Source organism: Corvus brachyrhynchos, unplaced genomic scaffold, assembly GCF_000691975.1.
Source record: "Corvus brachyrhynchos isolate BGI_N302 unplaced genomic scaffold, ASM69197v1 scaffold219, whole genome shotgun sequence".
Lineage (NCBI taxonomy): Eukaryota > Metazoa > Chordata > Aves > Passeriformes > Corvidae > Corvus > Corvus brachyrhynchos.
In genome coordinates this window covers 842498-864503 of record NW_008240034.1, presented here as the reverse complement: position 1 = coordinate 864503, position 22006 = coordinate 842498, and the positions used below count along the sequence as shown (strand labels likewise).

The 22006-nt window shown below is 51.2% G+C and overlaps 1 protein-coding gene across 3 annotated transcripts in view; it reads left to right on the top strand.

Annotated features, from left to right (window-relative positions):
- The window catches only part of CELF5 (CUGBP, Elav-like family member 5), a 30668-nt gene that overhangs the window by 2135 nt on the left and 6527 nt on the right, over positions 1-22006 (top strand). Inside the window, exons 2-5 of one of the 3 annotated variants that reach the window (XM_008641015.2) lie at positions 9458-9506; positions 16059-16187; positions 16752-16831; positions 17806-17952. In XM_008641015.2, the coding sequence (XP_008639237.1) occupies positions 9458-9506; positions 16059-16187; positions 16752-16831; positions 17806-17952 (405 nt within the window). Of the gene's footprint in view, positions 1-9457; positions 9510-16058; positions 16188-16751; positions 16832-17805; positions 17953-22006 lie in introns of all 3 variants that reach the window. The other 2 variants (XM_008641016.2, XM_017743829.1) reach the window with 2 other exon arrangements.

Genomic DNA, 22006 nt, shown 5'->3' with positions numbered 1-22006 from the left:
TCCCAGACAGGAATGCCAGGCAATTGCTTCCCTGTTTGGGGAGCAAGGCCGTGCAATCTCATCTCTGTACATTCACATCTGGATCATCTTCTGATGAACTCTGGGGTAAAGCCTATCCCCAGGAATTTAGTCAGGGCCCCAGCATAGGGCAGAGCACAGAGTGTACTGACCACACCTCCGAGGTTTCAGTCAATGGGCCACAGTCTGGTAAACAACTGATTTCTTGTGCATTTTACCCATATGCTCTCTCTGTGTTGCACATAGCAGTAGAAGAAAGAAAGCTGAAGGGTTATGAAGTGTAGGGTGACACAAAGTGTCACCTGAATGCATGACCAAGCATCAGCAGGTTTAGAGACAGCAAGGGATCAAACTGGCAGAGAAAGGGTCTTGTGTTGATCCTACACTTGCTGTTGTACCACCAAGCAATAGTAGATGCCACAAGAACCAAAGTACCTTCCTTTGTTGGTGTCAGTGCAGAGAACTGTGGTTGAACTCAACAGTTCATGAACCTGAATAGAGACAAATTACTTTCTTGGTCTAGACTGAGGATTTGGTAAGGACAGATTTGTGGGAGTGCTTTGATATGGTTTCTGAGAGGTCCTTAGGTTGTGATCAGGCAGCTGGAGCAGGAATTCTGGGTTCTTCTCCAGGTTGTCACTGGGTAGGTCTGGGCCTGCAGAGGTGTTGCTGAGGTCCTCCAGGTCTGATGCCAGCAATGTCAGCCCACCTGCAGGGCCATGAGTGCAGTGTAGCTTTCCTAAGCTTTTATATATATAGTTATATTTATATTTTAGGTTTTCCATGTAAGTCAGTAGGAATCACTGTGGTCTGTATTTATTCTTGTGGCATTTGGGGCAAGTTCTCTTTGTGTGAGATCAAAATTCTCTTTTGTTTCTGAATTGAGTGCTGTTGGATGCATGGTAACTGAATGGAATTTAAACTCTAAAAAGCTTATTTTTTGACAGTAAGGCTCAGCATCTTTTTCTGAGGTAGACAGAATTTTGGCTTTTATATTCTTTTTTATGGACCACTGTGCTCAGGGTGTAAAGACTGTCATAGAGTCATCAGGCTGGGAAAGACCTCGGAGATCATTGAATCCAACCATTAACCCAGCACTGCCAAGTGCAATAAACCATGTCCCTAAGTGCCACATCCACACGTCTGATGGTGACTCAACCAGTCTCACCTGTACAGCTGTATATTGTATTATCTAGAACACCTGTGCTGCCCTCAGAGCTGGTGAATTGTTGAAATCAGGCCTTTTTCCTAAATCCAGTCTCCTCTTCAGCTGCCAGCCAGCCCAGCAGTGCAGTGTTTCACCTTCTCCCCACTCCCTGGCACACTCCTCCCTGCCTCAGTGAAATGATATTGTATCTCAATAACCCATGCCTTTGATTCGTGATTGTGCCTTCACTTTGCTGAGTTCTGAAAGGAATTGGAGAGGTTATTAATGACACACAGTGATCACACAGCAAGTTAAAGCCTCTTGCTAAGTGAAATTTGAGGGAAAAGCATCCAGCTTTTCAATATTTCGCAGAAACGCTTTATGTCTCTTTTCATTTGCAGCCAGACAGTTGCAAATTACATAAAATTGCTCCTGAAGAAGAAGAGGAAGAAGAATAGAGGGAGGAAGTGGAGGGGGGGAGGTTTAAAAAAGTAATTCTTTTGGCAAAGTACAGTTACAGTTTTATTTCTATGCAGAACAAAGAAAGGCCTGCTGAAAGGTAGGCAAGTAAGTGGCAGAAATTGGTATTGATCCAAGCTGGGAATACGGGCAGTTTAAGAGCAGTGATGAGGGTACTGAAATGTGGCTACATCATAGGGAGAACTCATGGATGCAGGGACACAGGAATGGAAAATTACAGAGAGCAGCAGCATGAGAGCAGAGAGAGACTCTGGGAATGCACCAGGGGTTGAGATGCTGCAGCACTAATTCAGGTGGTTGGGCACCAGGATTAGTGCAGACACCCAGCAGAGCTTGAGCAGAGGGCATCCCTGTGGGTAGGCTGTGTCCTGTGCTGCCAGGAGCAAGGGCTCACCTGGGCCATCTGTCAGGATCCTCAGCCCGTGGTGGTAGGAGGGAGCACAGGTGTCTGGAGGGACTTTGCTGGAGAGGGCAAAGCATCTCATTCTTCCCTCCCCTCTTGTTTGTGCAATGCTGGTGTGAAGCCAGCCTGGATCACTATTTCTCAAAGTTTCATGTGGTCTAAATGTTTGAAGCTGGGCCCCACTTGTTAATCTTTGCAGCTGCATCCCTTGAACAGGGCAGGCTGGAGAAGTTTTTCCCATGTCCATCTTGCAGGTTTGATAGACAGTACCAGCAAGTTCCTGAGAGCCATGCAACATCAGTTAGCAATACAGAGAGCATGCCAAGGCTATCTCATGGACAGGAAGGTGCTGGGCTAAAGCAGCCCCTGGGCAAGAAGCAGCAGAAGTGCCTGTTCAGTGCAGAGGGAATTGCAAACGCTTGTGCTGTTGAGGGTTTGGCTTGAGGGGCTGAGAACTCTTTGTAAGGCAAGGCAGCTGCCCAGTGAAGTGCCAACACTGAAGAGCAAGCTGCCAATGCAGCCATTGCCTCCTGTTCCCTATGGAATTGGAAGAACAGTGAAACTAAAGATCAGCACTCGTTCCCACATGCTGACCGAGTGGACTCGTGCAGGCTCTGTCCTGTGCACAAGGGGTCTTCCTTTCTCCAGAGAAACTGCTGCCCTTTGCACAGCCAGGCCCTGGCATCTCCTTGCAGCACAGAGCTTTGGCTTTTGCCTCCCAGAGCTGGATCTTCCCTGGTGGTCTCCCTTAGCTGTGCTTGTGAACACACCTGTACCTGCACACCAGCCCACACAGACCTTTGTCTTTGCAAAGGCACCACCCTCCTGAGCAAGGCTCCACGTTCCCACCTCCGTGGGGTCGTTTGGGGTGTGTGCCTGCACAAAAGTGTTCATGAACATGGATGTAGATAGAATCATAGGATAATTTATGGTGGAAGAGACCTCTGGGGTCTCTGCTCAAACCCCACTCAAAGCAGGGCTGACTACACCAGATCATTGAGGGCTTTCTCCAAATGAGATTTGACTGTCTCCAGGGGCATCCTGCAGTCACCTGGGGCCTCTTTTCTAGTCTGCCAGCACCCCTGAAGGGAAACAGTTTATCTCAAATCAGCCCAGAACTGCCTCATTTGGTGGTGCTGGGGCTTGGGCCCGTTTTGGGTGGATTTTCCCGTGGGTGCGTCATTATCACCGGAGGTTTTGCTCCGCTTGGATTGTCGGTGTTAGTGGTTGCCAAGGGAACTGGCACAGCCGCTCTGTGTGCAGGCAGAGGGTCCCTGTGCCTGGCCCCCTCTGTTACATCAGCAGAGATGTCTTTTCCTGGCCACTGTCATTACTCTGCCGTGGGGCAGGAGAAGGGCACGGCTGCAGCAGCCCGATGGCAGCCTGTGAACCTTCCAGCACAGCCAGGAGAAGCTTGTGCAGGCTCTGCAGAGCTGCTGTGTCCATCAGCTCAGACACCTGCTGCCCCAGGCTCTGCCCTTCCCTGGTTCCCTGGGGTCCTTGGAGGCTGCAGCTTGTGCACAGAGAATCACCTGAATGTGCTCACTGGACCAATGGTGCACCAGTGGGCACAGGGAGAGGCATGGGGTGCTGGGTGTCTTTTCCAGTGGAAAGATCAAAGCCAGCTGAGTGTGGCACTGCTCCCAGCTTTTCCCCATGCAGCTTTCTTGCTCAGAGTAACTTGGTGACCCATCTCACAGCATCTTACTCCTGCTTTTTGCAGGCCTTAAGCCTTAAGCATTCCCTAGGCCTGCTGAGCACTTTCTACCTTGGTGGGAGTGACAAACGTGACAAATCTTGGGCAAGTCTCTGTCTCTGCTGAAGCAAGATCCTGCAGCTGGCACAGGACTGTGGGTCTGAGTACCCAGCTGTGCCTGGCTTCTCAGGCCCACGGCTTTCTGGAGGCCAGAACAATCTCTTGTGGTCTTGATGAGCTTTCTAGAGGAGTTTTTGGGTTTTCAGTTTCATCAGTCCTTCAGCAATCTTCTTTGCTCATGCAATAAGTCATAGCTGAGCCATTCAGGCAGGAGCTGTGTGCTTTGTACTCTGGGATTCATATCCTGCTTCTGCCATAGACTTTCTGCATGATCTTCATCGCCACATGCCTCAATTCCTCCACCTGGAACACACTGCTCATAATTATCGTTGTCTCCTCCACAGTGGGATTGAATGAGGTGAATTCATAAGCAGCCTTTAGAGCTGTGCCAGAACTTGGTACTAATGTTGCTCATGTTTCTGTGTGAGACACCTCCCCTTTCTCGGGGAAGGATGGTTCTCCTGGACAGGACTAAGGCACACTGAGATGTCAGAGGGAAGATGCAAGTAGGATGCTTGAGCACTGAGATTGGCACCAATCCATCCCTGCTTGCATTCCTGATCAGAAACGGAATCCAAATGAACAAATTAGCATTTAGATTTATGTGCTCTGCCCAGGTAGAAGTGATTATGATCATTCAGGCAGGGCATTTTTAACTGGCCAGAGGAGGACAAGCCCACAATTTGTAAAGCTGAAAAGCCCAGGACCTAATTCTGCCAATGGCCTTGGATGCCTTTTGGTTCCTGACAGCCCAGAGGAGCCAGCCTGCATTGTGTGTTTCGTACACTGTGCTTCTGACCCTCTTAACACTGTGAGGTTCCCCTGCATTGCACCTAAGGGGCTATTTTACATCACTTACTCGTAATTAATAGAGAGGCTTGCCCTCCTGTCCCAGGGGGCTTTTTCCTTCTATCCAGCTTTTGCAGTTTGAAAGCTGAATAAGCAGGATGTGGGAGTCACTTCTTCTCCTTGAAGAACAGGGCTACCAGGCTGCTGAGCTGACTGACTAAACTGATTAAACATGGGGAGCCAATTCACTTCCAGAATGCTTTTTTTGGGGTGTGATGAGAGAAGTGGTGCATTTTGGCCTTGGTGAAACCAATAGCAAAGCTTCCTCTGACTTTAGGAGTGCCAGGAATTTTCCTTAGATCATTAATCCCAAGAGTGCTGCAAAGGTGGGGAGCATTTCCTCAAAAGCAGGGGGGAAGCCCAAACAGAGCGGGGTTCCCTGCTTCTCTGTGCTGCCCAGATCCTGGGGATGGGGTGGGATGTAATCCAGACACTTGTCAGCAAGGCCTCTCAGCCTTGCCTCTTCCCTGGAAATCTCTGGGCTCCTCTGGGCTGCAGTGATTCTCCCTGTGGGTATCTCCTCACGGCTCCCAGGGGGCTGCACGGGACATGTGGCTGCTGTGCTTTGTGTAACGCTCCCGAGGTCGGGATGGCCTTGTCCCCATCTGGCGGCCCCCCCCACCAGTAACCCCCCAGAAAGCCAACAAAGGCTGCAGGCTTGTGAGAGGGAGAGTGATGCAGGCAGGGAGATGCTGTCTGTGAGAGCTCTGAGCAGGGTAGGGACAGCTGTGTTTGGGAAGCTGTGTATCCAGCCAGGAGGGAAATGTGGGAGAGAAGCTGGAGCAGGGCAGTAGGAGCTTTGCTGCCCATCTGGTGCCCACTGCTGCACCAGAGGATTTCTTGAGTGCAGTGGGTCATGGAGCTGACAGCCCTTAGAGTGTCAGCAGCAGCAGGTAAGAGGGACCCTGAAGTGTGAGGGACTGGGGCAGAGGACATTTTGCCCACGGTGTCCTGACAGCCTGTGCTAAATGTTAATGTGATATTCTTAAGAAACGAAGACTAATAATGCTCAGCTGAATAATTTAACAGGGAAGATGAAGCTCAGCTTGTGAGGCAGGTGCAGGCTCATGAATCATTTGCTCGAGTTCTCCATCCTACACGTGTGCTCACCTATGTGCTCCTGTGTGGTAAAAGGCAACCATGTCTGTGCATGTGCATTTTCTTCACTCTGGAAATTTAAGGCAGGCACATCCTACCTGCTGGATTCTGGGCCCAGCTGAGTATATACAAATAGAGTTTTCTTATCCCTGTGTGCTCTCTGATTAGTGCGCAGCCTCAGGTGATGACTGGAGGCCAGGAGAATTTGTACTTCCAGAGTTTGCTGTGTAAGCCAGAAGCAGGTCCTCCCTGCTGTCCTGTTCCTCTTTTTCTCCCTCAAATGGGAGAGTTAAAGCTTGACCATTCTTACTGTGTGTTCCTGTAGGGGACAGAGCTCTTTGTCTGAGACCTGTATACAAAGTTTAGGATGCCCCAGGGACAGTTCTCAAGGCCTTGAGACACATGGAGTTGAGTTAAAGCTGTTGTGGACTCCCTCTGCACAAGAGGCCTTCGATAATTTGTTCATCTTTGGTGGCAACATGAGACTTGGAAGGATTAAAGTGGCGGTGTCCTTCTTCATGGAAGCCTCTGGGTGTCTGCTTCTATGCAAGGAGGGCCATGGCTGCCTCTGCCTCAGCTGGGAGACCTCCCAATTCAGGAAGAAGCAGGCAGACAATCCTGCTGCTCTTCTCCAAGCCTCAGCATCTGGACAAATTGTATCTTGTTTTCTTCTCTTTACCTATATCTTCCAGAGCAGATGACGACCAGCCCAGGGACCTGACCTCAGATTGGTGGGTGTCTCTCAAAGTCACTGGAGCTGGCGAGGCCTCTGGAAATGGGCAGCCTTTTACTGAGGACTTGGTCTGATATGGGCAGAGGGAAAGTCTTCCTGTGCCCACCCCAGGTGCTGTTTCAGGTGGGAAGAGAGGAGCTGTGGTCGCAGCTGAGAGGTGCAGGGCAGCCTTGCTCTCTCTTGTAGCCCCAGCCAGGAGCTGCATCCAGATTTGCACCGGTACTGACCCACATCACTGTACTGGCACTGCCACCTCTCCTGCCAGGGCGTTGTGCTGTGGCCCAGTTGTGGGCACATCACTTCACTTGGTCAGTGGCCCTGTGGGATGCACTCGCCCACGGTGGCAGGTTCCATGGGGTCACCACCCCTGGGGTCAGGTCCCTGGGATGGGCAAAAGGATAGAGATGGACAGATGGGTAGAGGGGGCCCCTTCCCCAGAGATCATATCAAAATGTCTCTTTTGTGCAAAGCAGAGGGAATGCCCCCAAGAGCTGGTTTCCATGGCAACTGCAAATGTCAGGTTCCATGTGGTGAATAACCGTTTCCATGACAACACCTCCTTTATCCTAGGTGCTGGGAGCTGGAGTGACAGCCCTGTTGGGGGAGGGGACAGGGAGATGGCCTCAGGTACTTAACCTCCCCCTCCTCTCCCCCCATCCTTTCCGACTCCTCGCCCTCAGCCCCTGCATCCCTGGGAGGGTGGTGCTGGCTGTGTGTGCACTGCATTTCCACAGCATCCCTTCCGCCCCTCCTACACCTAAATGGCTTTGGGGCTTTGGCTTCCTCACAGAAGCTGAGATCCGAGTCTTTCCCTCCGTCTCCCTCCCCATCAGTTCAGTTAGTTCAGCCCTGGTTTTGCATCCTGGCTAGAAACAAAACTATTCCTCGGTGCTGGGGGAGCAGTGGGATGTGACGTGGCCAGCTGCCTCTCCTGGCTCTGCACGGAGCCCTCTCTTCTGAGCACACATCTGGGCTGCCTGCCCTCTCCCACTCAGCCTGCTCCCACAGCTCTGCCAGCCTCAGCTCACACAGGCAGGCTGCCAGGGACTGTGAGCAGTGACAGAAGCCTCTCAGCAAGGAAACTGGAGACTTGGTGGAACAATCTCTGACCGCAGACTCCTGAACCCCTGCCCCACATCCCACTCAGCTCAGGAAAGAGGTGCCAGGCCCTTGGCAGCTCTCTGGGGGAGCAGCAGCCCAGAAGCTGGCGAGCTCCAGTGCTGTGGCCACATGGCAGCAACAGCAGGATGTCAGGAGCTCTGCACATCCATGCGGCTGATCAAGAGTGGGAAAAGGGCCTGCAGCCTGTCCTTCCCTAAATGATTCAGCAGGTCTTGGGGGATGGAGGTTGTTGTCTGTCAAGGTGCAGCACGGCAGCAGCTTGGCCTTCCTTTGGGGAGCAGCCAGCCCCTCCCTGGGGCCATTATCAGCAGCCCCATGATCAGTCCTTGAGGCAGGAATTGCGTGGGCCTGCTCCCAGCCTCTGCTCATCCTGCCTGAGGTCCATCAGTCAGGGGAAGCCAGCTCACAGCCCCCAGCTGCCAGGCTGTGTGCCATGCCATGCCAGCCTGTCACCTCCTGGTTGGCATCTCTGTCCTGCGAACTGCGAAGCTACCTCACGGATTTCCTCCAGCTGTTGGGAATGTGGGCTCTGCCTCTGGTTTCTGGCCAGTCTGGCTCAGCCACCACTTGGAGACTGACAGCCCTCCACATATTGCTTGCTGGCTTCTAAACACATTTCAGTTGGTGACTTTTATGGCTTGATTTAGTTTTCTGTTTTGTTGCTGGTTTTCCTCAGGGGTTTCCCGAGAGAAGGGGCAGACTATGCCTGGACCTGCAGCTCGTGTGCAGGCCTTCCCTGCGATATTCTGATTGTTTTTTATTATGAATGTCACTGATTCAGGTCACTGTCAGCCTCTGTGAATGATGCTGAGAGACATGGAGTGAGATGTGCTGTGAATGTGGAAATCTGCCCTGTGCACCATTCCTCGGAGGTTATTCTGGTGCAGTTGGATCCTGCTAGCTGGGAAAGGAGGCTACAGCTTGTCAGCTGCCTGTCTGGGCAGCACAGGACACACAGACCTGCCAGCAGATGAGTTTTGCCCTGCTTTTCAAATCAGACAGTTAAAGCTGTGGGTTCCTTAATGCAGCTACTTCTTTCTTACCTGGAGAATCCCCATACCATGTGAGCTAAGCTACCCTTCAGGCTTATTTGTGGTTGGATTATTGCTGATGACACTAATGGCTGCGAGAGAAGGAAAAAGCTCTTCTCCACGCCCGAACGAGAGGAGTTTTGCCACTTTCAACCTCAGCACTGCCCCTGAGGGCCAGAGATGAGAGATGTTGCTGGAGAGCAGCACTGCCCTTCTCAAGAGCTACTCTAGTGCACAGAGCTGTCTGCATGAGGGCTGGGGAAGGGGAAACACGACATGCCTGCTTGCTGTGCAGCTTCTAGCCAAGTTCAGAGGCAGTGTCTCTTCCCTGCTGCAAGGACAGTAAGTGGCTCAATTAGGTGACGTGGCCATGCCTGCACTGAGTCAGGGCAGACACAGGAAGAGCTTCCAGGCACGGTCTCACCTCAGGCCACCCTGACCACTGTTCAGGCTCCAGTCACATGGTGATGAGCTGCTTCCTCAGAGTCCTTTCTGTGCCACTTGCAGCACCCGAGGAGGCAGAGGTTTATGCATGGTGGGCATTTCCAGGAGAGCTGTTCTCTGGGGTGAGCAGCTGAGCAGGGAAAAGCGCCAGGCTTCTTTTGGAAAGAATGGTCCCTTCTTCAAAGGGTACTGGTTGCCATCACAATGTCTTGGTTTCCCTTCTGCCACTCTCCTGGTGCCCTGTTGACAGTGCCTTTGGCAGCGTGTGCTGGGCAGTGGGCCAAGCAATAACCTCTGCATTCCTCTTCCCTTGCAGATGGCGCGCCCGATCCAGGTGAAGCCTGCAGACAGCGAGAGCCGTGGAGGTAGTTGTCATCTCTCCTTGTTTCTCCTTTGGTGGCCCTGTACTTGTGAGGGGGACCAGGAAATGAGACACAGGGTCCTGGCCCTGCCTTCCTCTGTATGAGGAGGAGTCTGTGTGTGGCAGAGATCTGGGGGGCAGGAGGGCAGTGTAGGGTCATAGCTGGACACAGCAGGCAGCTGACAGCACACCAGGTCCTAAGGGTGATGATGTGGCTGCCCTCTCCATCCTCTTTCGCAGCTATTTGAGGGTGCCATCAGCCTGGCAGTACCTGTCCCAGGACAGTACTGAAGCAGACCTGTACGGCACTGGGGCTCCTGAAGTCTTTAGGAAGAGGTTCCTTCATTCCTGCACCTGATCAGCCCAATAAGAGCCAGATCCCTGCAGCAGTACTGGCTTTTTAACGTGTTCAGCTCATTGCTCTGCAGCTGATTCTCCTGTCTGCAGCTCCCTCCACTGCCTCCCCCATCACTGCTGAGCTGTCTCAGTCCCGCCACTCTCAGTCCTGCAGCAGCCCCCAGCACATTGTCAAGGCCAAAATGCTATTGCAGAAAAGATCACATGATGGGGAAATAATGTCTGAAGGGAAAGGATCCTGAGATGGAGGTGCTGTCAGCCTGCAGGGGACCAGCTTGGTCAGAGCAGCATATACTGAGAAGTTCAGAGCTGGAAGGTTGGGAACAAGAGAATCTAGTAATTTAATGGGGAGCTCTCAGCAGCTCAAATGCCTCCTCCAGGTGGAGAAGGTTTGCAACTTCAGCCCTTTCCAAATCCATTTACTCATTTTGCTTCTTCTCCTTGCCTTACTGATCTATTTCTTTTCCTTTTCTCTTCATTCCTACATCTGCCTCTCCAGGCCCTGTGCTGTTGGTGCTGCCCCTGCAAGCAGTTTAGTAGAGGCCAGGGGAGGGCTCGTGTGCTCTTGTTTGTGCTGTGGGACAGCATGTCCTGCATGCTTTATTTAGATTTGGAAGGCTTTTGTTTTAAATTTCCAAACAGTTTGTAGTGACTGAGAGTTATTGCACTATCAAGAACATGAGATGTATTTTATAATATTTTATATGAGTGTATTTATGGTTGTGTGATCCTCCTTTAAAAAAAAAAGTGTTTAAGTCAGAATGTGTAACTTTTGGTTGTTAAGTGACTTTTACTGAACTCTGAGCATTTTACTTCAGTCCCTTGGTTTAGGGTAGAGTTTAAGGTCCTTATTTAAGCTATACACAATAAAAAGAGACCAGAGTCTTCAGGGTGTTTCACTCTCACTGTTGAAAATGATGTTACGAATGGATGAGAGGTCCTTTAGATGTGCCTGCAGGGGGTGTAGAGGGGGCTGGCTTCTCACTGGTACCTCATATTGTCTCTGGATTCAACCTTAAGGTGGTCAATCCTTCCCCTACCACACTGATTAAAAAAAAAAAAAAGGTTTGTATGTCTGATGAGTGCAGCTCTGGAGTCTCTGGTGTCTAACCAGGGTTGAGGCCATCTCTGCATCTCTCTTTTGTTGGTGGGGCACTACTGGGGACTATTCTATACACACCCACCTGGTATTAGGTGTTGGGATGTGACATCTCTGATGCCTCTGTAAAATTGAGCTGAAACAGGTCAAAACCAGGTTTTGACCTGTTAAAAACCAGGGTGCTGATTTAGAAACAAGCTTTTGGCCAAGGCACTGGACTCTGAAATCTCTAAGCTTATGAAAAGTGCCACATTCCCTAATGGTTGCAAATGTCAGAACATCAACTCTGCTTCCCATGGATAAGAGCAGTAATCTTTGGAGTCTGAACACCTGTCTCCTGCAGCCTGTGCACCTCCCTTCAGGCTCATTGCAGAGCTCAAAAACAAGTGGCTCCCACAGGATCCATGACAAACACTGGATTTCTTCCTGAGGCAGGAGCAGCATCAAGACAGCAGCCTGTGTTTGTCTGAGTCAGGTTGCTCTTCTGAAACGTTTCTGCCGTGATGCTCCACTTGTCAGAGAAGTGGCTGAACAACTTTGCAGATATGGGAAGAGCAATATCCCTATAGCAATAGCCCCCCCTGGCAGGAGGTAAAAGAAGGATTTGGGGCAGGGCAGAACTGTATGGATAAGGAATTTATCAAGGGAATAGCTGCATGCATCAGTGAGGCACTGTTCTGCATTATCCTTGAAGGGAACCTCTTTTATACTCACCAGGGACTGACATTTCCCAAGTGGAGCACCCTGAATTAAGTACGTGAAGTTAGAGCACCAGAATTTGTCTCTTGGTCTGAGAGATGCTAAGTTTTCTGCCAAAGGGGCAGTTTTGGCCAATCCCTGCAGGGGCTGTGTGGGGATATCTGGATGCTCAGTGTTCCTGCACCCTGCAGAACAAATTCACCACGAAAAAGTTGCTGCCTGCATTAGTTCAGGGTGAGACTTGTGGTGCTGGGGCATGCATTGTCAGCTTTTCCCTGCTCTCTGCTGGGAGCCTGGGAGTGCCAGGAGGAGGTGGAGCAGAGAGGGCAGAGGAGTTGATGTGCTTGTCTGGAGCACTGGGCTGCAGTGATGGGCCATGACAGGTAACCCAAGCTGTTTAGCACTGCCCAGGAACGAGGAAGCTTCCCAAGGAGATTTGCTGCATCCCATCCACAGCCAGGAGCAGGCTTCCCTCTCTCCCTGATCCTGGCTGCTGCCTGCTGTTGGCCAGATGACCTGAATTCACTGGCTTTGTAGGAGCTGTGTTCCGTGCTTGTGTGCTCTCTCTTGGCCATAGCATTTGTCCTCAACCCCTGGCTTGTTCCCGTGGTACCTTCATCAACAACGTGCTCTGTGCTGGCCCCCACTCCTGCTGCCTGCATGGCTGACGGTGCCCAGAGCATGTTTCCATGGGAACTCGACAGTCAGAGATCAGAGTGAATTTCCCTGCTTGCTGGACAGCACGGGAAATTGCCAATCAGAGGGTGAAAAGCAGGAGCTGTAGAGAAAGTGAAGGGGAAAACAGCAGGAGGGGAGGGTGTGCTGTGCCGAGGAGGGGAGAGATCTTCCAGTGCTGCAGGAATCCCTGCTGGGGAGCTGAAGAATGATGGAGCTGATGACCTGAGAATGCCAGCAGGTTTAGTATCAGCCCTGAGAATGCCAGAGGGTTTGGGATCGATGGCTTTAGGATCACAGATCAGGTGAAAGGGTTTGATAGTAGATTAGGTGAAAGGGTTTGCAGCGTTCCAGCCCAGCTGGGGAGGGATGAGTCAGCCTGGATATTGTGGGAGAACAGCCCTGTTTGGGAGCTGACGGAATCGAGAGGATCCCGGATCATGGGTTGGGCTCCAAGATACAGAGAGGGAGAGGTCAGCAGCAGAAGAGCCCTTTCAGAGGTCCCCAGCTGCCACAGAGGCATCCAAAGGGAACAGGCTGGATCCTTTTCCTTTGTGCAGTCTTCAGAACTGGGCTGTATGTAGCAGGATTCACTGTGAAAAAATCTTACGTTGTCAGTGATTCCATTCCCTTTTACTATTGCTGTTCTGGGCATTCAGAAAAGATTCCAAACCAATAGGTGTGTGTATTTATATTTGCCTTTATAGCTTGAGTCCCTAAGGTGTCACAGTTTTAACCTGTGCTGCACAGCCAGGAAGACTGGCTTTTATTTTTTCTTCCGAATTCCAAAAAGGAAAGCTGAAATTCCCACATGAAGGCAGGACTTCCAAAAGGTTGTGTTAGTGAGCCCTGTCAGACAACAGAAGATCTGTAAAACTGCAAGGATGGAGTGTTCACTGTTTCAATGGACTTTTCCCAAAAGGCAGGGTAAAGAAAAATGCTTTTGATTCAACAGAAATGGTGTGAGGAAGAAACCACAGGAATTACCCAGGAAATGTGAGGGCTCTCTGAAGAAGAAAATAATGAGTAACTTGTAATTTGATGTTGATTTGATTGCAAGCTGTAGGATAACTGACTTTCCCAGATGTCTCAACGCCCTCTGCCCAGCCAGCCAGGGGTCCCTGAAGAGAAAGGCAAGACCATCAGATGCATTTCTGGCTGTCAAATCTCAGCCCACGGTTATTTGCTTGCCAGTTCAAACAACAGAGGATTATTTCACAGCACTAGAGTCAGTGCAAGTGTTTCCCAGTGTATTTCTCCCCTTGTTGGTGATTTTTTTAAGGAGCTCCTTGTGTCTGCCACCCAAAGGCTGCAGCGTGGTGCACCTGTCTGAAATAAGGCCTGGTCGCAGCTGCAATGGAGATTCAGGGTAGAGGAAGGAGGAACCCTACCGAGCTCCAGTGTCCCCTGCCATGGCCAAACTGGGCTCACATCTGGCACCAGGTGATGTCAGTCAGAGCACAGAGCTGCTGCTCCTTTAGTTTTCATGCTCCTCTTCACTGCCCAGTAAATCTGTTCCTGTCCAGTCCCTTTTCTTTCACCCCCCCTCTTCCAGTCAGATTTTTCACCTTCTCTATGTGCTGTTTTTTGGTTGGTTTGACCACCAGCACTTCAGAGCTGGCCCTTGTGGGAGCAGGTGCTGTCTCCCTGCTCAGCAGGCAGCTGTACAGCACCTGCTTTATCAACTCCTGTGCCTTGGCTGGGGATTATTGGGCATCACCGATTTGAATGGACTCAATCAGCTGAAATAATGTCTCCAAAGGCAGCCATTGCCATGCAGGGGCAGGGAGAAATGTAGAAAGAATCACAAGGAAAACAGAAGGGGATGAAATTCTCATGGGCTTAGTTACCCAGGGAATCATGAAAACAGGAAAGCTGGGGAATTTGGCCTTTAAAAAAATACACAAAGCCATATATTTCAGCCACTTCTAGTTATATAAATCAGGAGTATCTGTTTGGGACTGAGTTAAGAGCCTGGGCTGTAGCACTTCTAACACTTGATGTGTGTGGTGGACACAAGTGGCACATGTCTGCCTGGGGCTACAGGAGAGCTGTGCCTGGCTGAGCCTGTGCTGGGGCCCTAGGGCAGGGTGAGGTGACTCCCTGTGGTGTCCGCATGCTGGCTGAGTTGTCTGTCTGCACATTCCTCTTGCTCACTAAGGAATTTCATTCTGGAAGGCATCCCCAGGGGCTGGGGATGTACAAGTGTGTTCCTGGGCGTGTGTGGGCCTTTGTGCTCATCCATTAGTGCTTCGTGTGTGCATCTGCTTTTCTGTGAGGGACACATGGCACGTGTAGGTCCTGCCTGTGTGTGCTGCTGAGCGTTTGTGTACCTGGCTGAGCAGTGGGGAAGGTGGGGAACCATCTCCTGAGCCAAGGGGAGCAGGGATGGGGCTGGGGCGAGCCTTGGTGACAGTGTGAGTGTGTCATGTGCCATCCTTGCCTGCCATCCATACACAGCACCCCCCCGGAGCTGCTCTGCTGCTGTAGCTCCAAGACCTGTTGTTTTTCAGGTCACTGCACTCTCAAACAGAGAGCAGCTCCTTTGCTATTGCCCCTGACGTGCGTCACATTGCATTGGTTTGTTTGGAGCCAGCCCCTCTGATCCTGTCGCTAACAATAAGGAATCCTCTGGCATTGCTGCTCCGGAGCCACATCCCGACACGTTCCCTCCTGTGGGTCATGTCTCCCCACGCAGATCTGGGGCAGTGGGGGAGGGTGAGCTCTGGAGCTGGCACAACTCTTTCCTGGCAAAACCAGAGACTGGGCTGGTGTTTAGGCTGGGATTTCCATGTTGTGCTGTTTCACTGCTGTTCCCATCAGTCTGGGGAGGATGCTGCCCCAAACACTGCTGTATTTGTGCTTGACTGGCCAGCATCAGGCATGGGATGGGCTCCTGTGGGTGCTGATGGGGGGAGAGAGTGGGAGAAGGCACTCTGCACCTTCCTTGCCTCCACACTTACCCATCCCGACAAAACCATAATCCTCACTTCTCTCTTCTGAGTCGGAACCCAGAAGGACTCTGAGCTCAAAGTCCTGGATGTGTTGGCCACTCTTCCAGCTCCCTGCCAGTGTGACACAGGTACACAATGCCACTGGAGAGGGGGGAGCTGATGATTGGCCTTCACCCAGCTGTCTGGTATTTGGGTGATCCTACAGTGAGGCAGATCAGGACCCAGGATGCCAGGGTTTATCCCAGGCCTGAGGAGATAGCTGGTTAGACTGGAGAGGGGAGGGGCAAATGGAAATCAAAATGCTTGGTTACACGGCAGCTAAGGAGATGGGGGTCTTCGAGAGAAGGAAAAGGAAGCAGAAGTCAAAGGTCCTGGAATATATCACCCTGCCTGAGTTGGTCTGCTGTGTTTCCTAAGGTACCTGTTGGACTTCACATGCTGATCAACAGAAATGGAATTGCCCAGACATTTTTTCTTACTATCATTTCTTTTGGATTATTCGAAAGAAAAGGCTAATGAATGAAAGGAAATTATAATTCCTTTGTTTTCCATTGGGGAGGGTAGGACAGGGGAAGCCACAGAAACCCTTGAAGGTATGAGGATCTTGGGCAGATCCTGCATTCTCACCCCTGGAAGAATTTCAGCCAACAGCAAATCATTTCCATGCCAGGCATGTTTTTAACACTAGGCTGTTTTGTGCTTAAGTGTTCCTCTCCTCCTGCTCTGGACTGCAAGCCTCATAGAAGGTTGATGTTTCTGTGTTTGCCCCTAGGGGACAGGAAGCTCTTTGTGGGCATGTTAAATAAGCAGCAGTCTGAGGATGACGTGCTCCGGCTCTTTGAACCATTTGGGGTCATTGATGAATGCACGGTGCTCCGTGGACCTGATGGGAACAGCAAAGGTGGGAACCCTCTGTGTGTCCTGCCCTTTGTCCCTGCTCTTTGAGTGCTCACCAGCCTCACCTTCCTACTGGGGCTCTTGTTCCCCTCTCTGTATTTATGGGAACCCATAAACAGCCAGGAATAGGGAGCAGGAAGAGTCATCTGCTGCCAGGAAGGATTGGGGAAGGTGGGCAGAGAGTGAGGGAACAGGAGGGGAAGCAGAGCACAATGATTAGCTGAGCTATCAGGGTCACTCGTGAGCCTGTTCTGTCAGTCTGGGGCTGCAGGTTGAAGTGTTTGCACCCACAATGAGCAGTCCACAGAGAATTTGGGGAAGAGGTGATCGGGGCAGGGGTGGAGATGGTGTCATCATCTGTAGAGTATATCATTGAAGTAATAATTTGAGACCCTTCCTCTTTTTTCCAGGATAGAGGACTTGGGATGAGTCATCCTTTTTGTTCCCTGCTTCCTTGGGGTGGCTTTCCTTTGCCTTACCTGAGATACAGACACTGTCTCTTGCGTGATGGCACTTTCACAGCAGTCCTGTCACTGCAATCTCCTGTGCTCTTTCTGTCCCTTTCCAGGCTGTGCTTTTGTAAAGTTCTCATCTCACACAGAGGCTCAGGCAGCAATCCACGCACTCCATGGCAGCCAGACAATGCCCGTGAGTATAAGGCCAGGGGACCTACCCTCTTCCTAATCCTTGTCCCATTTTCCTGTTGCAGGGACCTCCCCACACTCTCCAAAAACCCATGACAGGTTCGACTGCAGTGTCCAGCTGGTGTGGTTGGGAGGTGTGTGGGTGTGTGTGTGCACATCTGTGCTCCACTCGTAGTGACCATCCTGTCCCCTGGGCTGCTGTTTGTGGCTGTGTTCGTCCAGACTGGGAGTGACAGCACTCACAGCTATAAAAACTAAATAAAAGCCAAAAATCAGGCCTTGATTTTGTCTTGGAAACAACTACCTGGAGTAGTTCAAAACTGAGCAGGGTGAAAGCTGACAATTCAGCCACATGGGTTCAGCATCTGAGCACACTCCTTGGCTTCTTATTTAGGCAGTAGAGGAGGCCTCTGGGGCGGGCTGGGTGTGGGTGGGAACCCTTTGTGCCTTGTGTGGGGTTGTGTAGCCATAGCCAGGCTATGTGCAAGTGGAGCTGCAGCTGTGGCCTCATCTCTGGCAATCTCCAACCTGAAATTGGGGCACCTCATGGACAGGACAGTGCACTACTGCAGCAGGGGTATTCCCAGCTGCCAGGAGCTGCTGCCTGTCCAGCCAAGCTCATGATAGTGGAAAGATGGTGCTTGTGACCATTGATGCCCTGGCTGTTCCTGGCTGCACCAGCACCTGGTGAATGCAGCCAGGGATGTGTGCATCCATGCAGGCAGCTGTGCGAGGCTCAGGTGTGAGGGGAAGGGTATGAGAGGGAAGGGTTGGATGGACAGACGGATGGGGAAGGGCACAGCCCAGGTTCCAGGCAGCTCCCCAGCACTTCCCTGCCAATATTTGCTCTTCTGCTCCTCTTCCCACTCCTCTCTGCCACCTGTCCTGCCCCGTCCTCCCTTGCCTGACCGCTGACTCTCTGGCTGTCCCATGCCTCTTCTCTCCTGCCTCCTCTCTGTCTCCTCTCTCTGTGCCTAGGGTGCCTCCTCCAGTCTAGTGGTGAAGTTTGCTGACACAGATAAGGAGAGGACCCTCCGCCGTATGCAGCAAATGGTGGGGCAGCTGGGGATTTTCACTCCATCTCTCTCCCTGCCGTTCAGCCCATACAGCGCCTATGCGCAGGCTGTGAGTATCCCGCGGGGGTGGGTGGGGAACACTGCCCTGCTGGCCCCGGGCAGCACCTGGGAGACCACAAACTGATCTCTTGGCAACTGTGGGAGAGCTTCCCAGCACCTGAGAATGCTCCTGGCTCGTTTCTCCAGTCAGCTGCCTTGTCTTGCACAGGTTTTGTGCGCTTTTCTCCTGGGATGGGGGGGCAGGGGAGAGCTGGGGCCTCCTCAAAGTGAGCCTGGGATTTCTCTGATGTGGAGATGTTGGGAACAGGTCAGTCATGACCCAGTATCTTTCTGTCTTGTTTTGAGGACAGCTCGGAGCCATGGTTCCTGGGCGATGTCTGCCAGATATGTGATACCAACTTGTGAACCCTTCCTCTGGGTCTGTGGCACAAATATGTGCTTCTCTGGTTCTGGAGCACTAGGAGAGCTCTGGGACCCAGCTTCATGAGTTTATTTCTCTGCTGAAATACCCTCTTCCCCCCAGCTGTCCTTGGCTCCCAGGTCTTCTCACTTGGCCAGTGGGACTGTGGGGTTTGCAAGATGCTGGACAGGGAGCAGTGGGTAGCAGAGAGCCAGAGGTGTTCCAGCAGCCTGGCTGTGCTTTGGGTTTTAGTGAGAGAACCTCCTTGCCTTGGAGCCATGGTGGTAACTGCCACTGATGTTCGAGGTAGGTCCCAAACTCAACAAGTCCCACATCAGCTGTGGTGGAGCATTGTTTGAGCCCTTGGTGACTATCATTTTCAGGTCTCCATGCATAAAGTGTAAAGCCCATGGAAGGAGGCTCAAAAATTGCTCAAGGCACAAGAAGTTCTTGTCTCAACAAAGAACTCAAAAGTAGATACTGTTACTGAAAGTAATTTTCCAGGGGGGAGTGCAAATAAACCTGTTCTTCTCGTATATGTGGACACCTCTTTCTCCTCTGGCTTCAGCAGCTCCTTTCTTTCATTTGTGTGACAGAGAAGGAACTCTTTCTCATTTATTGGCTGTTTCCTCTCAAACATTCCCCAGAAACTGCCAAATGCCTTTTAAGTGTGTGGATGAGAAAAAAAGGAAATACACATGAGGCTCCATAACTTGGGGGAATTTTGCAAGCCAAACATAGAATTGGTCCAATACAGATTATTTGACGAACCCTTTCTGACCAGGCACCATCTTTCACCAGGAATCTTCTTTTCTGTCCGGCCCAGGAGCCAGCTGCACCTGAGGTTGTAGCTTATCTGTAGCTAATCTCTGTGGGTCACCCATGAGATGATCATCCTGGTGTGTCTCCTGCTGTCCTAGAGATGGCCCTGACTTGGGCATGGTGTGGTGGTGAAGAAGGCAGGAATGGACCACACAGTGAGGTTATGATGGCAGGAGGTGCTTTATCAGCTTGAGCTCCAGGCTGTGTAAGGAGGACGAGCAGCGAGATCTTCCAGACTCAGTCTTTTAATCTTCAGGAGCTCCTGCTGATGACAAGAAGGCAGTCAGGTCTAAGCTGTGCCTCCTTGCTTATCTGCATCTTCTTTCTCCTCAGTTGTCTGTTACTGTGCTGCTCTGTCTCTGATTCTTCACTGGCCTTCCTGCTCTGTGACTTTATTTTTGCTTTCCCCGTGACTCGAGACTCAGCCTGTCTCACTTTTTCAGGATTTTTTCCTTCCTTTCCTTTTAATTTCCACTGGGTTTGGTTTCCTTTTTTTTTTTCCTCGAGGCACTGACCTCACACCGGGCTTTCCTCTCTTGTGCCATCCTCATCTTTGGTCTCCCTTCTGGGAGGAGAGATCCCAGCCAGTCCTCATATAGTGTCACCATCAGAGGGAGAGGGAATCAGCCCTTTGAAATGCCATCTAACACCTCTGAAAGTGGAGGCAAAAGAGAGGGACTTCCATGCTGAATCTCATTAGGGTTCCTCAAACTGCTCTGCCATGGGCAGCCCTTGGGAGCTGGGACCTCTGGTAAGCCAGGGCTCAGGGGAAGCCCAAAACTCCTCGTGCCTTCCTGATTCTGGGCTTGGAGGAGTAGATGCTGCGCCCAAGGTTCCCCCCAGGGCTGGGAGATGCAGCTGACCATTATGGATGTGGCTGAACCAGACTGACAGGAGCGAGTGCTGCTGGGGTGAACTGGTGCATCAGAGGCACCACAGGTTCTTAGAGTCATAATTTATTACACACCAACTTTCTCTCCCTGTCCCCACGGGGTTTGCTGTGTTACCGAGCCAAAGTGGTCCCCAGGAATTTAGGAAGAAGTCTGGAGCCTGGGTTGTTTTGTTTTTGTTTTCAGTTGCCTGTTTTAAATTTATATTAATAGCCTTTTTCTTCAAAAACAATCTCAAATTAAACATGAAATAATCATACACTAAGTTCAGTCTAAAGTTACTCAGATCTATGCAAATATGCAAAGTAAGATACTTAAAATAGTCAAACAGTGCATGTTAGTTGAAACTGTAAGAAAAAGTCTCATCTGGGAAGTACAACTGGCTAAGCATCTGAAAGCAGTTTATTTCAGTGCTTAAATCAGGCTTTGATCCCAGGTGCCTCTGCAAATGAGTTCATTTTATTGAACAAGTTAGTTCAGGTGGACTCAGGGAAATGTTTGGGAGCTGAAAAAAAAATAATTATCAATACGAAAGAGGCCTAAAGTCTTTAAAAAGCGGCTAGGGCAATTTACTAAGTGCTTATAATGGTCGAATATTTCTTGTATATCATAAATCAATTAGTTCCAAACACAAAACATAATTTATGCACACCTCCCCCCCCTTTTATTTCTGCTCTTATGGTTCATTATGGTAATTTTATGCAAGTGATGAGAACAATTCCAGAGTGCCAGTTTGGTGCTCATGCAGCTGGGTGGAGGCCTTGGTCCGGCCAGAGCCCGGCACAGAACAGGCGTTAATGAGGAAAGAGTAGATCAGTGTTCACAGAGTGAGTAGGAAACGCGTTGGTTCCTGCACCCTTGAGTGGGGACAGTGTGGGGACAGGAGCAGGAACACGTGGGGGCTCTTGCACAGAGGCTCAGCAGGGCCCTGTGACCCCAGGGAGGCCACCTTTCGCTGCAGTTCTGGCTCGGGGTGGGTGGCTCCTGATGACAGGAGTGAATCCAGCTCCAGGGGAGCCAAGGATGATGTGGTGGTGAACAGGGAGGTGATACCAGGGTTTTTCCTGGTCACAGGAGTGACCCTCTGTGCTGTCAGTCCCCCTGCCCGCAGAGCCCCTGCCTTGGGACAGGCCTGGGAGCACTCACCCATCCCCAAAAAGGGCTCGAGCCAATTTCACCCCATGGCTTTGCTTGTGCCAGCTTACAGGGGCAGCCATGCTATGAGATTCCTCTTCTTTTTATGCAAAAGCAATGATCAGCTTCCGTGTGGAGGAAACTGGGAGGTTTAGCTTGCCATGAACTTTTCACAGTTACCAGATCCTTCAGCGGAGCCCTGGGCCAAACTGCCTTGCAGGCTTCACCCCTTTGTGAAGAGGTAGGCTCCTGGAGAGCTGTGTGTTTGTGGTGCAGAGCAGACAGTGGGATGTGGCAATGTAAGGAAGATTTTTGTTGTTTTCTTGGGTTTTGCTTTGTGTCACCCCTCAGCACCTCCTGAGAATCTCTGGTTTCCTAAGAGCCGTGCCTGTACCTCCCCTGCTCTTCTTGCTTGACGTGAAGACAAAGCTGATAAAGGGGCTGGATAATTTTGTATCCAGAACTGAGTCTTTGTTGCCACTGCACTCTGAGGGGATCTTACGCTCCCGCTGATGGTCAAATAGGACCAGAAGGACTTTTTCGTCTCTTAGCCCTCGTCCCAGCCTTCCCACCCTTCCTTTTGTACTGTGCATCTCTGCCTTGGCAGGTGTGTCATGGCACCACGAGGAGCTGATGTCCCCTGGCCCCAGGGTGCAGGCCAGTGCCAGAGGACAGGCTGAGCTCAGTGGATCACGGGGCAGACCTCTGAGGGCAAAGCAGGCCACAAGAACTGGGCCTGGGCACACACCTCGTTGCACAGCAGGGTGCCCGTGCCAGAGTGAGCCCTGTGTGTCTCCCAGCACCTTCTGCTCGTTGAGGCTGGGCAAAAGCAGAGGGATTTGGACCCCGTTCCTCGA